At 37.1% G+C, this 17,487-nt stretch overlaps 2 protein-coding genes across 2 annotated transcripts; both read right to left on the reverse strand.

Moving 5' to 3' along the window:
• Positions 1-310: 310 nt before the first annotated feature.
• LOC127661474 (E3 ubiquitin-protein ligase TRIM39-like) lies at positions 311-3,969 on the reverse strand. The gene is made up of 6 exons (XM_052152215.1): positions 3,918-3,969; positions 3,570-3,802; positions 3,115-3,210; positions 2,053-2,283; positions 1,728-1,873; positions 311-1,409 (listed from the first exon to the last, which is right to left on the reverse strand). Exons 1-5 carry the CDS (start codon positions 3,967-3,969, stop codon positions 1,841-1,843), a joined length of 645 nt encoding a protein of 214 aa, XP_052008175.1. The 3' UTR covers positions 311-1,409; positions 1,728-1,840.
• Positions 3,970-4,253: 284 nt separating this feature from the next.
• Positions 4,254-17,107, reverse strand: LOC127661828 (43 kDa receptor-associated protein of the synapse-like). Its single transcript, XM_052152746.1, has 8 exons — positions 16,483-17,107; positions 15,366-15,704; positions 13,793-13,951; positions 11,393-11,491; positions 11,033-11,155; positions 10,851-10,904; positions 10,481-10,680; positions 4,254-6,729 (listed from the first exon to the last, which is right to left on the reverse strand). The coding sequence occupies exons 1-8, from the start codon at positions 16,705-16,707 to the stop codon at positions 6,657-6,659; spliced, it is 1,272 nt and encodes a 423-aa protein (XP_052008706.1). The 5' UTR covers positions 16,708-17,107; the 3' UTR covers positions 4,254-6,656.
• Positions 17,108-17,487: the final 380 nt, after the last annotated feature.

Here is a 17,487-nt window from a genome sequence, read left to right on the forward strand (position 1 = left end):
TATAGAATTACAGCACCTCCAATCTCTTCTCATAGAGAGTAACTGGATTTAGTGGTTCCTGGGTACAGTGGAAATTACAGCACCAATGCCTTTATATCGTACAGGTACAGGTGGCTTTTCCTACAAGACAAAATCCTCCCCCAGCCTCCCACACTCCAGCTTATCTTAGTTGTTGAGCCAACCTACAATGCAGAAGTCAGGAAAAATTAAGATAACTGTTTGATATAAATATTTATTTTGATTGTATTACAGTATTTGTAGTACAGTATTTGAATATGGGTCTTCTGTGGCTTTCCTGTGTGACCTCCAGTTGACTTGTGTCGATGATACCATGGGATTGAAATGCTTGGCACTAAAAATAGCTCTGCATGTTCTGAATCAAAAATAACCATTTAGCTCCTGTATATAGTTTTAAAGAAATATGAAACATGCATCTCTACCACCATTTAAACCATGTAGCACTACTACATGTTTCATATTTTCAGTGTTGCAAGAAGTGGGTCTTCTTCAGTAGAACATACTTGGATAAACTGCAAAAGTTCAATAATGTTTATTGAACCACTAACCATGCGTAAACATTACATCAGACCTGGGATTTTGGAAAACAGAAACAAAAAACACTTCATGATCTGACCTATATAACAAATTATATTACACCAATAAACTACATATAATGTATATGCGCGCGCACACACACACACACACACACACACACATTGTAACGTAACAAACTGCTCTCACATACTTGAATACTGGCAAGACAATACCTCATAACTAGAAGATTACTCACACATAAACAAAAGGAAATTAGTCTTTGAAAATGAACACATACCATTAAAGTCCTCGCTATATACAGTATGTTTTGTGATAATATGATTTTGTGGAAACACTTATTTTAGGATAGCTAGTTTTGATATGGCCTATGAAGCATATTAAGTGCCTATGAAGCAATGGTTTACTGTATGTTCAAGCTGACACACTAAAGTGCACAGATTCTAAGTGTGCTCCCCTTCTGTATCCCAGTGGAAAAAAAGGAAAGATTCTGTCTGTAAACTTGTCTTTATATGTGTAAATACTGCTGCCATCTTCAACATTACAAAATGAAACCTTTCCTTTCTCATAGTCAAGTTTAACTGTGTCATAGTCAAAACATGTTCGGGGAGAGGTCTGAGCCCAATATGAGTCCTCATCACTCAGTGCAATTATCCAGAAACCCTCTGTAGCGTTGAGGAAAACTGCAGTTTTTCTCTTAATGGACTCCCTTGCCACACCGATGTACCACTCTTTGTTGTCTCCCACTTCAACATCTGCTGCTGGAAGCTGCTGTTTTTTACCATATTTAATGGTTGTGAGTTCATCACTAATGATCAAGTTAGGATGTGCTGTGCCTGGATCAAACTTGACAGGGCCTGGACAGATAGTAAGAAAAAATAGATTTTTAAACAAAGCTCTTTTCATTATTTAGCATACTTGTGCATTATAGTCATTTTAAGTTGAATAGCATGTGTAGGAAGCCCCAGTTTTTTTTAATCAGCAAAACATGTGGCAGCATGTATATATATATATATATATATATATATATATATATATATATATATATATATATATATATATATATATATACCTATTGTGTTCTATGGAAGAAAGTCACTTAGGAATGATATTAGAGTGAGTAAATAATGAACTCGTGCTTTGGAGTACTTAGAGAACAAATGATGTGTACTTACTGCAACTGACAACTTTTTCCATCCTTTTCCAGACGACATGCTTTAATGATCCCAGGTACTTAAACACATCTATAAGAGCCCCCGTTGTGTGTTCTGATTCAACCACAGTATAACTAGTCCTGTAATGCATTGCTTGTTGATTCAGTCTGGAAATAGGAGTTTGTCAGATTACCTAAATTAAAAATATTTTGCTCATACTTACCTTCTTATTGCCTCCTTACATTCCTTAAGAGAGAATTTATTAGTATAGAAATGAGTATAAAAGTATAAACAAGGATAAATAACCAAACATTGAGGAAAAATAGAGATTTGATTGAATAGTGACCTTTAAAAATGATAGATCATCTGCCATTATGATGGGTTCTATGTAGTCTATGATGTCAGAGAGCTCTTCAATCTTCTTATTGACTTCTTTCATTCTCTCTTTTAATGCTTCAGTCATGTTGTCCCTCTCATTTTGCAGTACCTTCAACCGAGCGGACTCCTCCTCCCTCAGGAATGCATGTAACTTTTCAAACTCTTTCTTTATTTCTTCTGCAGTTTCGGCTGCTTGTGTCTGTAAAATTCCAATTAAATATTTTGGACTGGGTGATCAATAGATAGTTAATTCAACGGTTAGTTCCGGTACTCTATTGGACTGATTGGACAAGCTGCATTCCAAGAGTGCTGATATCAGCACTAGGACGCTTCACTGTTTGTATCACTCCACTTGTCTGTTTTCGCATCATTCCAGACAGGCCGTCAATCTGTGCATTGACCTGCAACACTTAACGGATGATTCTGCTTTGGCTTTTTATGGAACTATTCTCAGTAGAAGAGAAAAATCAGCAAAATAATATTGTGTCTATAATGTCTATAATATAAGGCAGAGGCTATTTGCACAAAGTTTGTATAGCAACCAAAAGCATCTTCTTTGCACTAAGTGCAAACCCTGAACTGCACCATGGCCAAATTCCTATGAGGAAATCAATCTTTATATTTATTCTTATAAGTCATTTTAAAGGAAATTATTAAGAGTGGAGACAGGAAACAGGATGGGAAAAAGTGGGACAAACGTTGGATTTGAACCCGGGTCGTAAAGCACCCTCCACACCATCTTTACACACTACACCTTTGCAGCAACACTAGGGGGTGCTGTTTGTCATCAATTTCTGTGTTTCCACTAGACTATTTAAATGCATATAGCCACGCTGTGGCAGATAGTCTCTCAGATAATATAATAATGCAAAATTATATTGTCTTGTTTGTAGAAATGTTGCATAAAATCAATATCGCACTTAAAATCATGCAGATGTACTATATATCAATAAGAAGCCAAGAGTAATCACATACAGGCCTACAGTACAACAGCACTAGTTACATAATTCTGCTTTATTATGTTCTGTACCTGTATGTATGCCTCCATTTCTTCCAAGCTCTCCTTCAATTTTTCAAAGCTGTTAAGATGCCTTTTCAAGGGATTGTACCTAGTTGTGAGCTCTTTCTGTGGAGGAAAGTGTGAAAAGGTCATTTATTGGCTATACAAACCTTAGAGATCTGGTTATAAATTGTTGATTGAAATATTTAACACATGTACAGAATAACACATCAGTGGTGAAACATATCAGTGGTGTAGCCAACATGCCATTATGTTGTCATGTGACAATAAAACCTTAAAACAGAGAGGACCTATTTAGACCCTCATGACTGTGTGTGAAGGTTTAAAAAAATATTAGATATTTAGTTTTTTTTGTTTTCCACACAGAGAGAGGATGCTAATGTGAATATGCATACTGAAAATGAAAGTACAAACTTGCATTTGAAGAGAAATAAACTGTCATAAACATATACATGTTTCCTTACCAATATTTCTGATGCTGCCTCAGTTATCGGGCAGTACTCATGATTTGCATGGCTCCTTGATGACGTGCATACAGCACAGATAAGTTCTGCATCTTTCCGACAAAAGAGATTCAACTCCTCATTGTGCATTGAGCAGCGGTCCACAGATTTGACCCTGATCTGCTTTGCCTTCTTTTTGAAGACATCTGCTGCTATCTTTAGATCCAGATTGATTGGAGGCCTGGATGAGCTCACTGTACAGTGGCACACAGGACATTGCCTTGATCCCTTACATTCCCAGTGTTTCTGAACGCAGATTTAACAGAAGCTATGTTTGCAATGTAGGGTGACGTACATTGAAGACCTCACAGCACACAGGACACACTAGATCCTTCTCTGTGTGTGGACATTCCGCAGCCATCATGAGTGAATTTGAAAATGCTACGTTTTCTCAAGCGTTTTCTTTCTAAACTGAAAGGAGTACATCTGAGACAGACTGGTTTGACCTGATTTTTTAATAGTTTGTTAGTATTTCCTCTAAACCCTTTTAGAAATCTTTGTTACTGTGAGGTCATGTTTTTTCGTGTGCTAAATATATCTTGAATCTTTTGTTCTAAAGTTATATTAAACACAATGCCTCATGTTGAAGTCTGGTTAAAGAAGCATACTTCAGTAAAGAAACTGATACAAATATTTTATTGTATATTTACTAGAAAAAGTCAATTGACTGTATACACAGGGCTTCTCTTAAATACATCAGTGTTCAGTCTCATTTTCAGAAGATTCTGTAGCATAAACATGCACATTTTGTGAGAGGTAGTTATGACCTGTGATTAACCAGGATGTGAGACATCTGTAATACACAGCATGCAGATTAGGGTGGTTAGCTTAGTATTTAAGGAAAAAGTTACAATCTATATAATGCATGTAAATAGTAAGTGGATAAAAATTATGAAAATAAGCTAAGAGGAACAAATAAGCAGCATATTTTCATTTTGCTCCCATGTAAAAAGTTCAACAATTATAAATTGTCATGTCATGTTATTTTTATGTCATTATGAGAATATGTCTGATCACAACCAGAAATAAATATATAGTGTTTTTAAATTGCATATGCTTAACCTTGTCTTGGGAGCTATAACAGATTTATTTGATCAGATATATTTGTATTATTATTCTATTTCTAATGGAATAATTACAGTGGGACAAAAATAGGGTCCACTGTTTAAAGTCAAAGAAGAAACATGCACCAGAAATAGCAATTATTAAAAGTTAGTGAGTCATCAATTAGACATTAACAAAAGACTATTAACGTCCATTGGATACTTATAAAAAGTATAATAGTTAATAACTGAATCCATCACATCTCGTAATGTGTGGGATTAAGGAAATATCAAAACATTGTTGTATTAGTCTCATAGTTAAATCATTTACCTTTCATATAAGGATTTGCTAACATTTATTTTTGACTGAAAAATAAAAGTGCCCACAAAGAAATAAAGATAAAAAGTATTTTTGGGCCACTTCTATATCATGGGAAAAGGTATAAAAACATTTGTTGATTAATTATAGATCACATCTTCTTATGTGAAAATAAGGTAGATACATTTTAAATGTGATATCTGAAAACTATATTTCCAACAGCGCATCCCGTAAATGCATTTGAAAAAATACGATAATTTTCACATTCTGTTGATTCAGAGTCAAAGAAAATCATTGTACTATTCTTCTAAATGATTCAAAATGACTATTATCAGAAACAGTATAACAATATCAGAGTCCAGTATAAGATTGTTGATAAAAGAAATGATATCATAAATAATTGCCATATAAATAGTTAACAAAATGTATAGTTGGTCAAGTTAATAAGTTGAACACATGCCCGTTACCTCAGAAAATTACAGCTCACAAACTGACAAAACAGGAGGGCAGTTAGAGACATCTGAGCTTTCTACAAACACAAAACAAACTTCAAACAAATTTAAATAGAACCAGCATGTCTGCTATTGTGTTAACACTTTACAAGAAGGTTCCATTCATTAACATTAGTTAATGCATTAGGTATCATGTACCGACAATTAATAATATATTGTATAAAGCATTTATTAATCTTTGTTAATAAAAATACAATTATTCATTGTTAATTGTCAATAAGTTCATAGTGCATTAACTAATGATAACTTATACAAAAGTTGCGTATGTTATCTAATGTAAACAAATGGAACCTTATTGTAAAGTGTTACCGATATTGCAGACCAAAAACACTTATATCCTTTCAAAATTACATAAAGAATAGCATTAACAAATTATTTGTAAATTCTGAAGAAATGACATTGGATTTGTAGCACAAGTAATTGCTTAGAAAATTATAAATACACAATATTAATTAATGAGAAATGTTTGGGTAACACTTAACATTAAGGTTCTATTCATTAATATTAGTTAATGCATTAGGTATCATGAACTAACAATGAACAATATATTTTTTAACAGTGCATTAACTTATGTTAACAAACACAACTTGATTTAAAAAAATGTATTACAACATGTTGAAATTAACATTAAACAAGATTAATAAATGTTGTTAAAATATTGTTCATTGTTAGTTCATGTAAACTAATGTTAACAAACAGAACCTTATTGTAAAGTGTTACCAATGTTTGTTGAAGATCTGCATTCTGCCTTTAGGTAAATGTCCACTGAGATAACCAGGTGATATGTAAAGCTCACACCTCTTTAGCAAATACCCACAATGACAGTACAGCAATGCTGCTTTGCCCAGAGAGAAGCTGTTTTGAAGTTTCTGTCCAACATCGATGCAGCAATTTGTGAGCATTGTGAGATCAATTTATCCCTCTATGGTCACATCAATAAGTGATATATTTCTCAGAAAAATATCTGCCTTCTTCAGTGACTTCTCTGCGTTGGACTATCATGTCCTGTCATTACCACAATATTTCCAGTTGCCAAAAGGACAGGATGTAAACACTGGAAAACCTTCCTTTGTCCAATTCGAAAGCTTCCTGGAAGAAGGTCCTGGATCTCTTGCTCCCAGATGGGTCACTGTGGTGGGATTCGGCCAGTTTGTCCAAAGCAGGATGGTAAACCTCATACAAAACCTAGCTTCACAGATGAGCGATGACATTTCGGGCAGCCCTTTGTGCCATTTGTCTGTAGACACCTAGATGAGTGAACAGAACATAGTGAGCTGCATAGTTCCTCCTGATAGGAGATGATTACAGAGAGTAAAAGGCAAGGCTAATTCACCATGGGCTCCCTCTGGAGTTTCTAATGGTTTTTAAGAATATAGGTTTTGTTGAACCCTTCAGGTAAGGGCTATACATTTTTTTCATCAGTCCATAAGATTTACTCTAGAATAGATTTATTTTTATATCCAAGTCGCTCATTTCATCAGTTTCATCAGATTTCTCAGTTGGAAACATTTTAGTCTCAGATCATGCCCTGGTGTGTTTAGAGGTGTTGCCACATACAGAGAAAAATAAATCATATAGTTGGCACTTTAATGTATCCCTATTGCAAAATCCTGAAATCCAACAAATGCTAAAGGCTGAAATCAATGTTTATATGGAGACCAACTGGTCCGCAGTATCCTCTGTGGGCGTGGCTTGGGAGGCACTTAAGGTGGTTCTTAGGGGCCGGATCATACAATATGCCTCATTCACAATAAATACAAAGCACAAGAACTTGTGGAGTTGGAAGGGAATATTAAAAGACCTCAGGGAATTGACCCGATTGAAATACAGATATAATACTATTTTGTCTATAAAGAGTTTGGGCTATTCAGGGCAAGACAGTCATACTTTGAGTCGGGGTACAAGGCAGGAAATCTTCTAGCTAGATATATAAAACAGAGTGTCTTTTTCTACCGTTCCCTCAGTGAAATCTGCTGGTGGTGACATTTTTACCTCGACCATTAATATTAATAATGCTTTTAAAGAATTCTATCTAGATCTCTATAGTACCATGTCCTCGTCTACTGATGAGGATATTAGAAACTTTGTGCAACCATTAGAATTTTCTAAACTTAAGACTGAGCAAAAAAAAATCTTTTGATTCTGAGATAACCTTGGAGGAGCTTGGCGAGGTATCCAGGCCAGATGCTACAGAACTGACTCAGGGTTGCCCTCTTTCCCACTTATTGTTCTGTCTTGCCCTTGAACCATTAGCAGCTGCGATAAGAGAGGAGGAGGTTTTTCCAGGGGTGGTGGTGGGAGGCGTGGTGCATAAGCTTTTGCTTTACGCAGATTATATTTTATTATTTGTCACCGACCCCACTAGATCTATGCCTTGCCTACACAGAATTATTAATAATTTTTCTAAATTCTCAGGATACAGAGTGAATTGGTCTAAATCTGAAACTTTGGCTCTGACAGCATACTGCCCGTTAATGGCTATTCAGCTGGGTGCCTTCCAATGCCTCAAACAGGGCATTAAAAAATATAGATATTTTATTCCCAGCAAATTTGTGTGATTTAGTTAGAGTTAATTTTGACCCTTTAATGAAAAGGGTTTCAAGCGATGTAGGCAGGTGGGCTTCATTACATTTATCTATGACTGGGAAGGTTTATGTTATTAAAATGAATTGTATATCTAAAATTCATCTGCCTGCTGCAATATCTCTCTGTAAATGTCCCCCTCTCTTATTTCAAGCTATTTGAAGTTCTTCCTTTGGAATGGTAAGCATCAGAGATTACATTTCAGTAAGTTACATAGGCTGATTGACAAAGGTGGGCTAGGCCTACCCAACATTTTGTTTTATTATTATGCATTCGGTCTCTGACTCTGGCTCTTTGGTTGCTTCCACCTGAGAGAGACCCTCCCTGGTTTGGCATTGAACAGGAAGTACTTGCTCCTATTTTGCCATAACAAAGCCTTTCTATCAAATTAACTGGAGAAGTTACGTTACACCCTGTTATCTTTCATTTGCACTCGGTATGGACAAAAGTGTTCAGTGTGTTTAATTCAGACATTTATTTAAATGTTGCCTCGAGCATATGGCTAAACCCCAAGTTATGTATTAATAAGTCCCCTTTCTGCTGGTCAGAGTGGATTGTGAGTGAGGTTAATATGCTCGGTAACCTATATGAGAGTGGAGTGTTGAGATCCTTTGAAAATTGGTTCAACATTTTGGGATTCCCAGATCTCAGTTCATTAGGTACTTACAGCTGCCTGCTCCGTAACATTTTTGGGAGTAACATACACCCCCCTAAAGCGACCTTTTGGAAAAGGTCATGATGCATTAGTGTATTACTCCCTATTAATTCAGAGTCTGTGGGATGGAGCTTCGGCTTCTCTCAAGAGATTATGGGAGAAAGATTTAAACTTGGTATTGGAGGAGGTAGTGTGGGGTAGGACCCTAAAAAGTGTAAAGACAACATCTAGAGATGCAAGGGTGCACCTTATGCAATTTAAGATTTTTCATTGATTCTATTGGACCCCCTCTAGATTGAACAGGCTTGCTATTAATGACACACCCACCTTCTGGAGATGCCAATCATAAAATGGGGACATGACCCATGTTTTTTGGTGGTGTGTTAAGATTCAAGATCGCTTATCGCTCACTTAAAGGGACAGTTCACCCAAAAATGAAAATTCACTCATCATTTCCTCATCTTCATGCCATCCCAGATGTGTATGACTTTCTTTCTTCAGCGGAAAAACAACGATTTTTAAAAGAATATCTGTAGTTTCAATACAATGCAAGTGAATGGTGGCCAAGACTTCAGTGGTTAAATCTATATCTTCATAAGCGATCTACTAGGTGTGGTGAAAAACATAAAAATGTTAGTCCTTTTCTTACTCTAAATCTCCACTTTCAATTTTACATCTGATAGACACATGTGGTGCCTGTTCAGTTTTACTTTCAAATCTGAAAGTGAAAGTGGAAATTTATTGTAAAAACGACCTAAACATTGTTCTGGTTCTTACCCATACCTATCATATCGCTTCTGAAGGTACAGATTTAACCACTGGAGTCATATATATATTTTTTTATTATCCCCTTTTCTCCCAATTTGGAATGCCCAATTCTCACTACTTAGAAGGTGATCATGGTGGCGAGGTTACTCACCTCAATCCGGATGGCGGAGGACAAGTCTCAGCTGCCTCCGCTTCTGAGAGAGTCAATCCGCGCATCTTATCAGGTGGCTCGTTGTGCATGACACAGCAAAGACTCTGCATGTAGAGGCTCATGCTACCCTCCGTGATCCACGCACAACTTACCACACGCCCCATTGAGAGCGAGAACTACTAATCTCGACCACAAGGAGGTCACTCCATGTAACATCCCTGGCAACCGGTTGGCTGGAGTCACTCAGCACACCCTGGATTCGAACTTCCGACTCCAGGGGTGGTAGTCAGCTTCAATACTTGCTGAGCTATACACATCTGGGATGGCATGAGGGTGAGTACTTGATGAGAGAATTTTCATTTTTGAGTGAGCTATCCCGTATTTAAAGGGACTTTCACGTTTTGTTCATGAAAAATGACACAGTCATACTTTACGTGTGAATTTTGAAACCATTTTGTGTTTTTAAAACATAAGTCTCTATCAAGTTACTAAATATGGACTATAAACATTGTCCAGTTCGTCAAGACAAGTTTTGAAACTATTATGTGCTTTAAAAACATTAGTTGCTACATAAGGAATACTATGTAGCAACTAATGTTTTTAAAGCACACAATAGTTTCAAAATTCATGTTTGAGTTTTATGACATGTGTAATTTATGACAAAACTGGAAAGTCTCTTCAAGTTAAATTAACCACAAACCTCAATTTACTTATAAACCAAAAACTGCTATTAAAAAAAAAACATAAGATATTCTTGAGGGGACCCATGGCTCAAATATGCCAATTCTCTTCTGGATTAAAGGACTACAAACTGAACATCTTTAAACACATGAATACTTACTTGAGGTGGAAAATGTGAGAGCAGGGCAAGGCCTGCAGCTGCTGGTTCTTCTCTCCGATGGACTCCCCGCACATGCCACAGTATAGCTCGAGCTCTTCCACACACTGCAGGAACTTCACCACTTGCTCTCTCAACTCGTCATGCTGCTCCTTACAGCGGTAGATACCTTCACACAGGCTGTGCACCTTCAGAATACACAGCTGTACAAGAAGAGCACAGAATATCAGTGGGAAGAAAGGACTGGCTGCACAGTCTAATGCAAACCTCTCTGTTTGACTGTGCATTCAACTGAGCTTGGGTTTATCATCTAAATAGGTTTAATATTGAATTAAAATTTGTCTTATTGCAAAATAGTTGCATCAACACGCACCTTATTTCCAATTGCCTCTGCCAGATCATGTGCTCGTTGCAATGAGTCCAGAGCCTACAGGAGTGATACAAACAATACATACATTATAAACTAACACCATCTGAGATATTTCAGATATGTCAATCACAAATGTTCAGTCATGAGGTTGCATGAAAAGTGTGCCATCAAATCAGTTTCTCAACCTTATCGTATTCCTTCTGTAAAATCCAGCACTTCCCCACTCCTACATAGATGGATGCTTGTCCAAATCGGTTGCCAGTCTCTGACATTATACACATGGAGGAATCATATCGAGGGAATGCTTTCTGTATTAAATATGAAAGCAAAATTAAAACATTACTAATATAAGCAACACATATCACATTTCTTATCAAGTATTCTGCCAAAATGTGTCGGTGGAACTACAGTAACATTAATTGCAAATATTTTCACTAAGGCTCCCAAGAAATTATTACCAACATGATAGCAGAGAGAAATAATAACATAAATTCTACCAAAAAAACTGGTAATAACCCTAACTTGAGGAAAACATTACTACTTACATCAACATCTTTTTGACAGCGATGGATATCAGCAAAGTTAAGCAGACACAATGCCTGAAGAGGCCGATCTCCATGCTGCAATGCAATCTTCATTGATTCCTGATAGATATGAGATTAAGAATATTGTAAATAATATGAAAATTCTCTCATCATTTTAATAGAATATTTCAGCTCTGTAGGTCCATTTTATGCAATTAAATGGTGACCAGAGCTTTGAAGTTCCAAAACGTACATACATGTAGCATAAAAGTAATCCATATGACTCCAGTGGTTTATGTTTTCTGAAGCAATGCAATCACTTCGGTGAGAAACACATCAATATTTAAATTATTTTGAACTTTAAATCTCCACTTTCAGTTTCAGAATGAGAAAGTAAACATGGGGATTTATAGTAAAAATTGACTTAAATATTGATCTGTGTTTTACCCACACACCTTTCATATCACTTCTAAAGACATGAATTTAACCACTGAGGTCATATTAATTACTTTATCCTGCATTTATATGATTTTTGGAGCTTGCATTACAATGTATGGACCAGGGGAGGAATGGCCATAGGGAGAACTGAGACTTTTCCAGGTGGGCCGGCCGTGGAAAGGGGCTGAATGAGGGCCGCGTTATGCTGAACTTGCCGCAAAACAGTGCTGTGATATACCGACGGGGGGCGCGAAATGTAGAAAAGGACAGCAGATTCTATGTAAAATCCAGGCCTGATTTCTCTTCCCAGTCTGCCCCTGGTATGGACTTACAAAGCTGAAATATTCTTTTAAAAATGTTTGTTTGTCAGCAGAAAAAAACTAAGTCATACACATGTGGGATTTCTTGTGGGTTAGTGAATGATGATAGAATTTTTGGTTGAACGATCCCTTTAAGAAATATGTATCCTTTTCCCCCACAAGAGCACAAATACTAGCTGTAGACTACAGACCTACATTTTTGTTAACAATATAATTTATGATTTCATTATTAATTATTTAAATTATCAATATTAATTATTATGAACTAAATAATAAAAAAAAAATTAATTACAAATATTATTTAATATTATTTTTTACAACCAAATTTTCCAGTTTCAGTTTATTTTTTTTCTTCTTAATTTTTGTGTCATAGTCTTGTTGCTTGTTCTTACTACTCTTATAAATATAATTTGAATATAATACCTTATCAAAGGAACAGCAGCACATTAAGTGCTTAGACAGCCCAACATTGCACATATTTTTTATATTTTCTCTATGACAGACAAACCTCAGATATTTAATACCCTCAAATCAGATGCCCAATCTCCAACCTTCAGATGCTCTTTGACATTTTTACAGAAATGACCTAATAAGCTGTATATTTCAAGCAGGGGCTGCAAAAGATCCTGAAGGCCCCACTCATACAGTGAGGTCTAAAACTTGCACGACATCTGGAATGTGCCCTGCATTAATCCCCACTGTAAGGCGTCTGTAAATCACTGTAGCAGACAGCACATTGTGATACTCACAGTCCACAGCAATGACTGCCTGTTATATTTCTCTCCTGATCATTAGTGAGGGGCTAAGGGTAAGCTCTGTTCATTAACACTCCTCCCAGACAGCACCTCAGCAGGATGGACTCTCGACTGGCATATTTTTATCAGCCATAGTACAGGGGGGTTGGTTAAGGGGGCTGGCAAACAAGGCCCACAAATAGTTGCACCTGTTAGTTGTGCTCTGGCCCCCTCTATCACATAAACATGAGGAGCTGCAGAGAGTCAAGAGGCCAGGGTTATGCAAAGAGGATTGGTACATATTATCCATATGTGGCATCCTGGGGATTAAGGTGAAGCTTCATAATATTGTCCAGGTGAAATACTGACACAGACTGTGGTATGGTTGTGGTTCCAAATTAGGATTCTTATATTTGTAGATTTATGCAGAGCAGAACATAAATTTAAACTATCCCTGATCCAGAATATTCATGTAGTTCAAGATAAAACTTATATTTATATATATTATATTTAATGTTGATTTTTATAATAGTTTGGTAGACATTAATAGTTTTTTTTTCTAAATAATGGATGTTTAAACTGATTTAATATCTTCAAGGCAAATTGTGTGTGGCATTAGCATCACCAAACAAAAATAACTACAATAGGCAGGAACAAGTTTGTTAAGACAAACTTTGATGTTGGCTTGCCAAAAACCTGTCCTGAAAGTTTTAAAAAGTTTTAAAATCTTTATTAGCCATGGATGGATGGATGGATGGGATAGGTTTAGAACATAAGGGTGTGTAAATAATGACAGAAGTTTCATTTGTGGGTCTGTTCCTTTAAGCTAGGACAAAATAGAGAATTTTTTCCATGGAAAAAATGACACTTCAGCACTCAACAAAAATAGTCAACATTTAGCTGAATCATCATGAACTAGATGTTTGTACCTCACAGCATTCCATTGCATCTGGCAAGCGCATCAGCTTCCTGAAGGCCACAGACATGTGGTACTGGCTCATGGCACGGTACTTTAGACTCCACCCCTTACCATAGTCATTTACTAGTTCAGCTGCTTTGCAAGGAAAGAAGAGTGCTTTCTCATAATCCTGCAACAGCACAAATCATGCAGATATGGACACTTATTAGCAGTATAAATAATAAAAACATAACACAGGAATGCCATTTCAAATCTGGTCTTTAATGGAATGACGGTGCAAAATGAACAATCAAATATTAGTAATGACAATTTTTTCACATATCATTTAGCTCATTTCCCTGTTACAGGAATATAACTATGTGACAGCTAAAAGAGGCCATCTTATGATTGTTCCTAGTAGCTGTGACATTCTCTGCATGTCTTTCCATCACATACTTATTACAGCAGGCCTTTCTGGGGATCCAGGGGATTTGCGCTCTTTAAATCTCTGGTGTCAAGGTGAGTACAAAGGCCTTTATCTAGCCAAACCTACATTGTCTGTCTTGCAACTGGATACATAGTACGTAATATGTAGACAGTTTGTTAGTAATGCAAAGAGTGCTTTCTACTCTGTCAGTGAATTAGAACATAAAATGACTGTAAGCCAAAGGGAACCAGGCTTACACCATGTCCTCACTATGCACACAGTGACAAGTTTCTAGTGACAAGTAATTTGTCTGTCCACACTGAACGTGGAAATTGCTGCACGGTGTGACACAGTCACAGCCAATCAGAACATATTTAATGCTTAATTTACAGTTATGTGGAGTAGATATGGAGTAATATGTATCCAATTGCAAGTCAGACAATGTAGGTTTTGACCAATGACATTTCGCTTAGGTTGCAGCTACCCAATGCGACACAGCAGAAATCAACATGATCACACGTGAAATTGACACACGTGCTGGTTCTGAGTGTTCTTTTACCCTGAAATCGACTCTATACTGCCGAACTACTGAAAAAACATAATTCCCTATCAGACATTATTGTATCAATAAAAAATGTGTTCACCTTTCCTTGAGGTGCCACTAATAATTCATTGTGCACAATCTATGAGACATGGGTTTTAGTCTCATGGAAACCAGGAAGTAAATACGCTCTCATAAACAATGTTGAGCATGATCCAGAGGTTGCAATTTTACCTCACTGGTGGTTGGGGTTCGGGAGTAGGGTTAAACAAATATATATGCATTCCTGTTTGCTGTATTATATAATTACAACTAAAAATAAAACGTGCTTTTGGCACCACCCTGTTTCCATTTCACCTTAACAACACTTCCAACTTTGGCCACTGAGGGCAGTGGTTCGTTATTCAGTAAGCAAGACTGATTTCAGAAGCGGAACTCTCAACGTTCTGTCGCTGAATTCACAGTGTGATCAGTTTGTAGAAATAGAAACCAAGTGATCGACAATGTCCTGCCGCTCGATGCGGTCATGGAATAAAACTAGATTAACATGTAAAAGATTCATGAATTCATGGAGTGATGAGGATACAAACACAAATAATTTTTGCTTTCTCAAAAATATGCATTATATTACGATACCTTAAGCTGGATGTAGAAGCTGCCCAAACTGCAACAAATCCTGCACTCTAGCATCTTGTCGTCATTGTTGTGAGCGTAACGCAGGGCCTTCTCGTAGCTCACCAAGGCTTTTTGTAAAATGCTAAGGCCCAGATAGGCATTGCCCATGCTCAAACACACTTGCCCATTGAGCTGTAGGCTAACAGTGGTGCCCTGCATGTTTAAGCAGGTCTCGCAATATGAGACAGTTTTATGGAATTCACAAAGCTTCTCATTGCTGCGTGCCAAGTTTAGGTAGCCCTCCGTCAAGTAGTCCGGATCTTCCATCTCTCTGGCTGTGTTTATCTGAGCTAGAGAGTACTGGATTTTTGAGTTTAAGGGGGACAGAAGACCATGGAAATGTGTTAATTACTCACTCTGCAGAAAACAATAAAATTACAGGCAACTAGTATACAAAAAGCCATTCCGTTCAAATATTTACCTATTTGGCAGAATTAATCTTGCTGTAACCTGACATAATGCTATATAGTACTACTGTTGTAATTGTCTTAATACCATAACAGATATCCAGAGGACAGGCGAGCATACTTTAGTACCAATATGAAGGATACTGTAGCTCAACTGTTAGAGCATGGTACTAGCATTGCCAAGATCTTGGGCTCAATTCCCACACAACACACAAAACGATAAAATGTATACGTTGAATACACTGTAGGTTGCTTTGGATAAAAGCCTCTGCCAAAGGAATGCATATATTCTATGATACCTACAGTTATTTAAACATAACATCATGCAAAGATTTTGCTGAAATCTCTGCAGAGGAAAGCAGGTCCCTTGCAAGAAGGTTTTTGTAAACAAGATGCTCAGGGCTGAGGATCAGATTGCACACGGCTCTCATTACCCCTAACTATGGATGTTACATATTATTGCAATGTTCTGCAAGCATTCACATTGGTAAATACAGTATTTCAGCACTTCAAAACAACAAGGTACATGTAAATCAGTGCAGTATTTAGTAACAGTAACAAATAAATTAGTCTAATTTGAAATATCAAGACCATACCAATGTAAGAGAGAGAGCAGGGAGGACAGTTGACTTGATTTAAATGGCAAGTGAACAGAGATAAGTGTCTCTTACCTGTAGCATCTCTTTGTATTTCCCCATTTCTGAATTTGCTGTGATCAGACACCCCAAGACTCGAAACTTCCCCCCAGGATCAGACGTCTTCCTTAACACTTTCATCCAGATGCATAAAGCCTTTTCTGTATCATTAGACTGGTACAGCCTCAATCCCTTCTCAATCTGTTGTTTGGTTTGGTCCTGACCCATTTCTGCAACAAAGTCCCTCATAAAAATAATCATCCGTCTGGCTCTTCGGACCTCCAGGGAAGTGCAAGTGTACAATTATGTAATTGCAAGTTAACACACCAAAAGAGAAGACGTGTTATCTACAATCCACCCCAAAGCTCGGCCCACTTGCTTCCTTCTCTAATCCACAATTCTCAGCTTTAGGTGCAAAGAGATGTTGAACAAACTTCAACTTTGCACAGCATGCAAGAGCTATAGAGTCAAGATCATCATTCCTCATCACATTGGGAGAACTTCAAAAAATTATAAGAATAACAAAATTATAATATCTTAAAAACCCAAGCACAATCCCTTCAGAAAGCTGGTAAAGAGAGTTCAAGGAAATATGCAACACCATAGAAATAAGTTCCAATCCAAGGTGCTGGCAATGATCTCCCAGAATATCTACACCCTCCACACCCGAGAGGGAGGAATTCTCTGTACCCTACAAACCACCCCTTCATCTCTCTCCTCCCTCCCACTGCAGTGCTGGCGCTACAGCAGATGGTCTTGTCACTCTGGACCATGTGTCCCTGCTGAAATTCAACTTCAGTCTCTAAAAAGATCCAAGGTCAGAAAAGACGTTTATCGCCGATCTTCTTAAGATAACTGCTATTTACCTCCACATACACACTCGGTCAAGAGGCTTAAAGAACACATCTATGAACTACCCTTTAGCAAATGGAACATCTGGAAATATTCACTGAGCTACTGCAAAGGTTTGTACATCATGTGAGCAAATCTAAAAACAGCCAGATATTTCACAACGGTGAATCGGAGCAAGTCAAGCGGTCT

Source organism: Xyrauchen texanus, chromosome 21 (genome assembly GCF_025860055.1).
Source record: "Xyrauchen texanus isolate HMW12.3.18 chromosome 21, RBS_HiC_50CHRs, whole genome shotgun sequence".
NCBI classification, from domain to species: Eukaryota; Metazoa; Chordata; class Actinopteri; order Cypriniformes; family Catostomidae; genus Xyrauchen; species Xyrauchen texanus.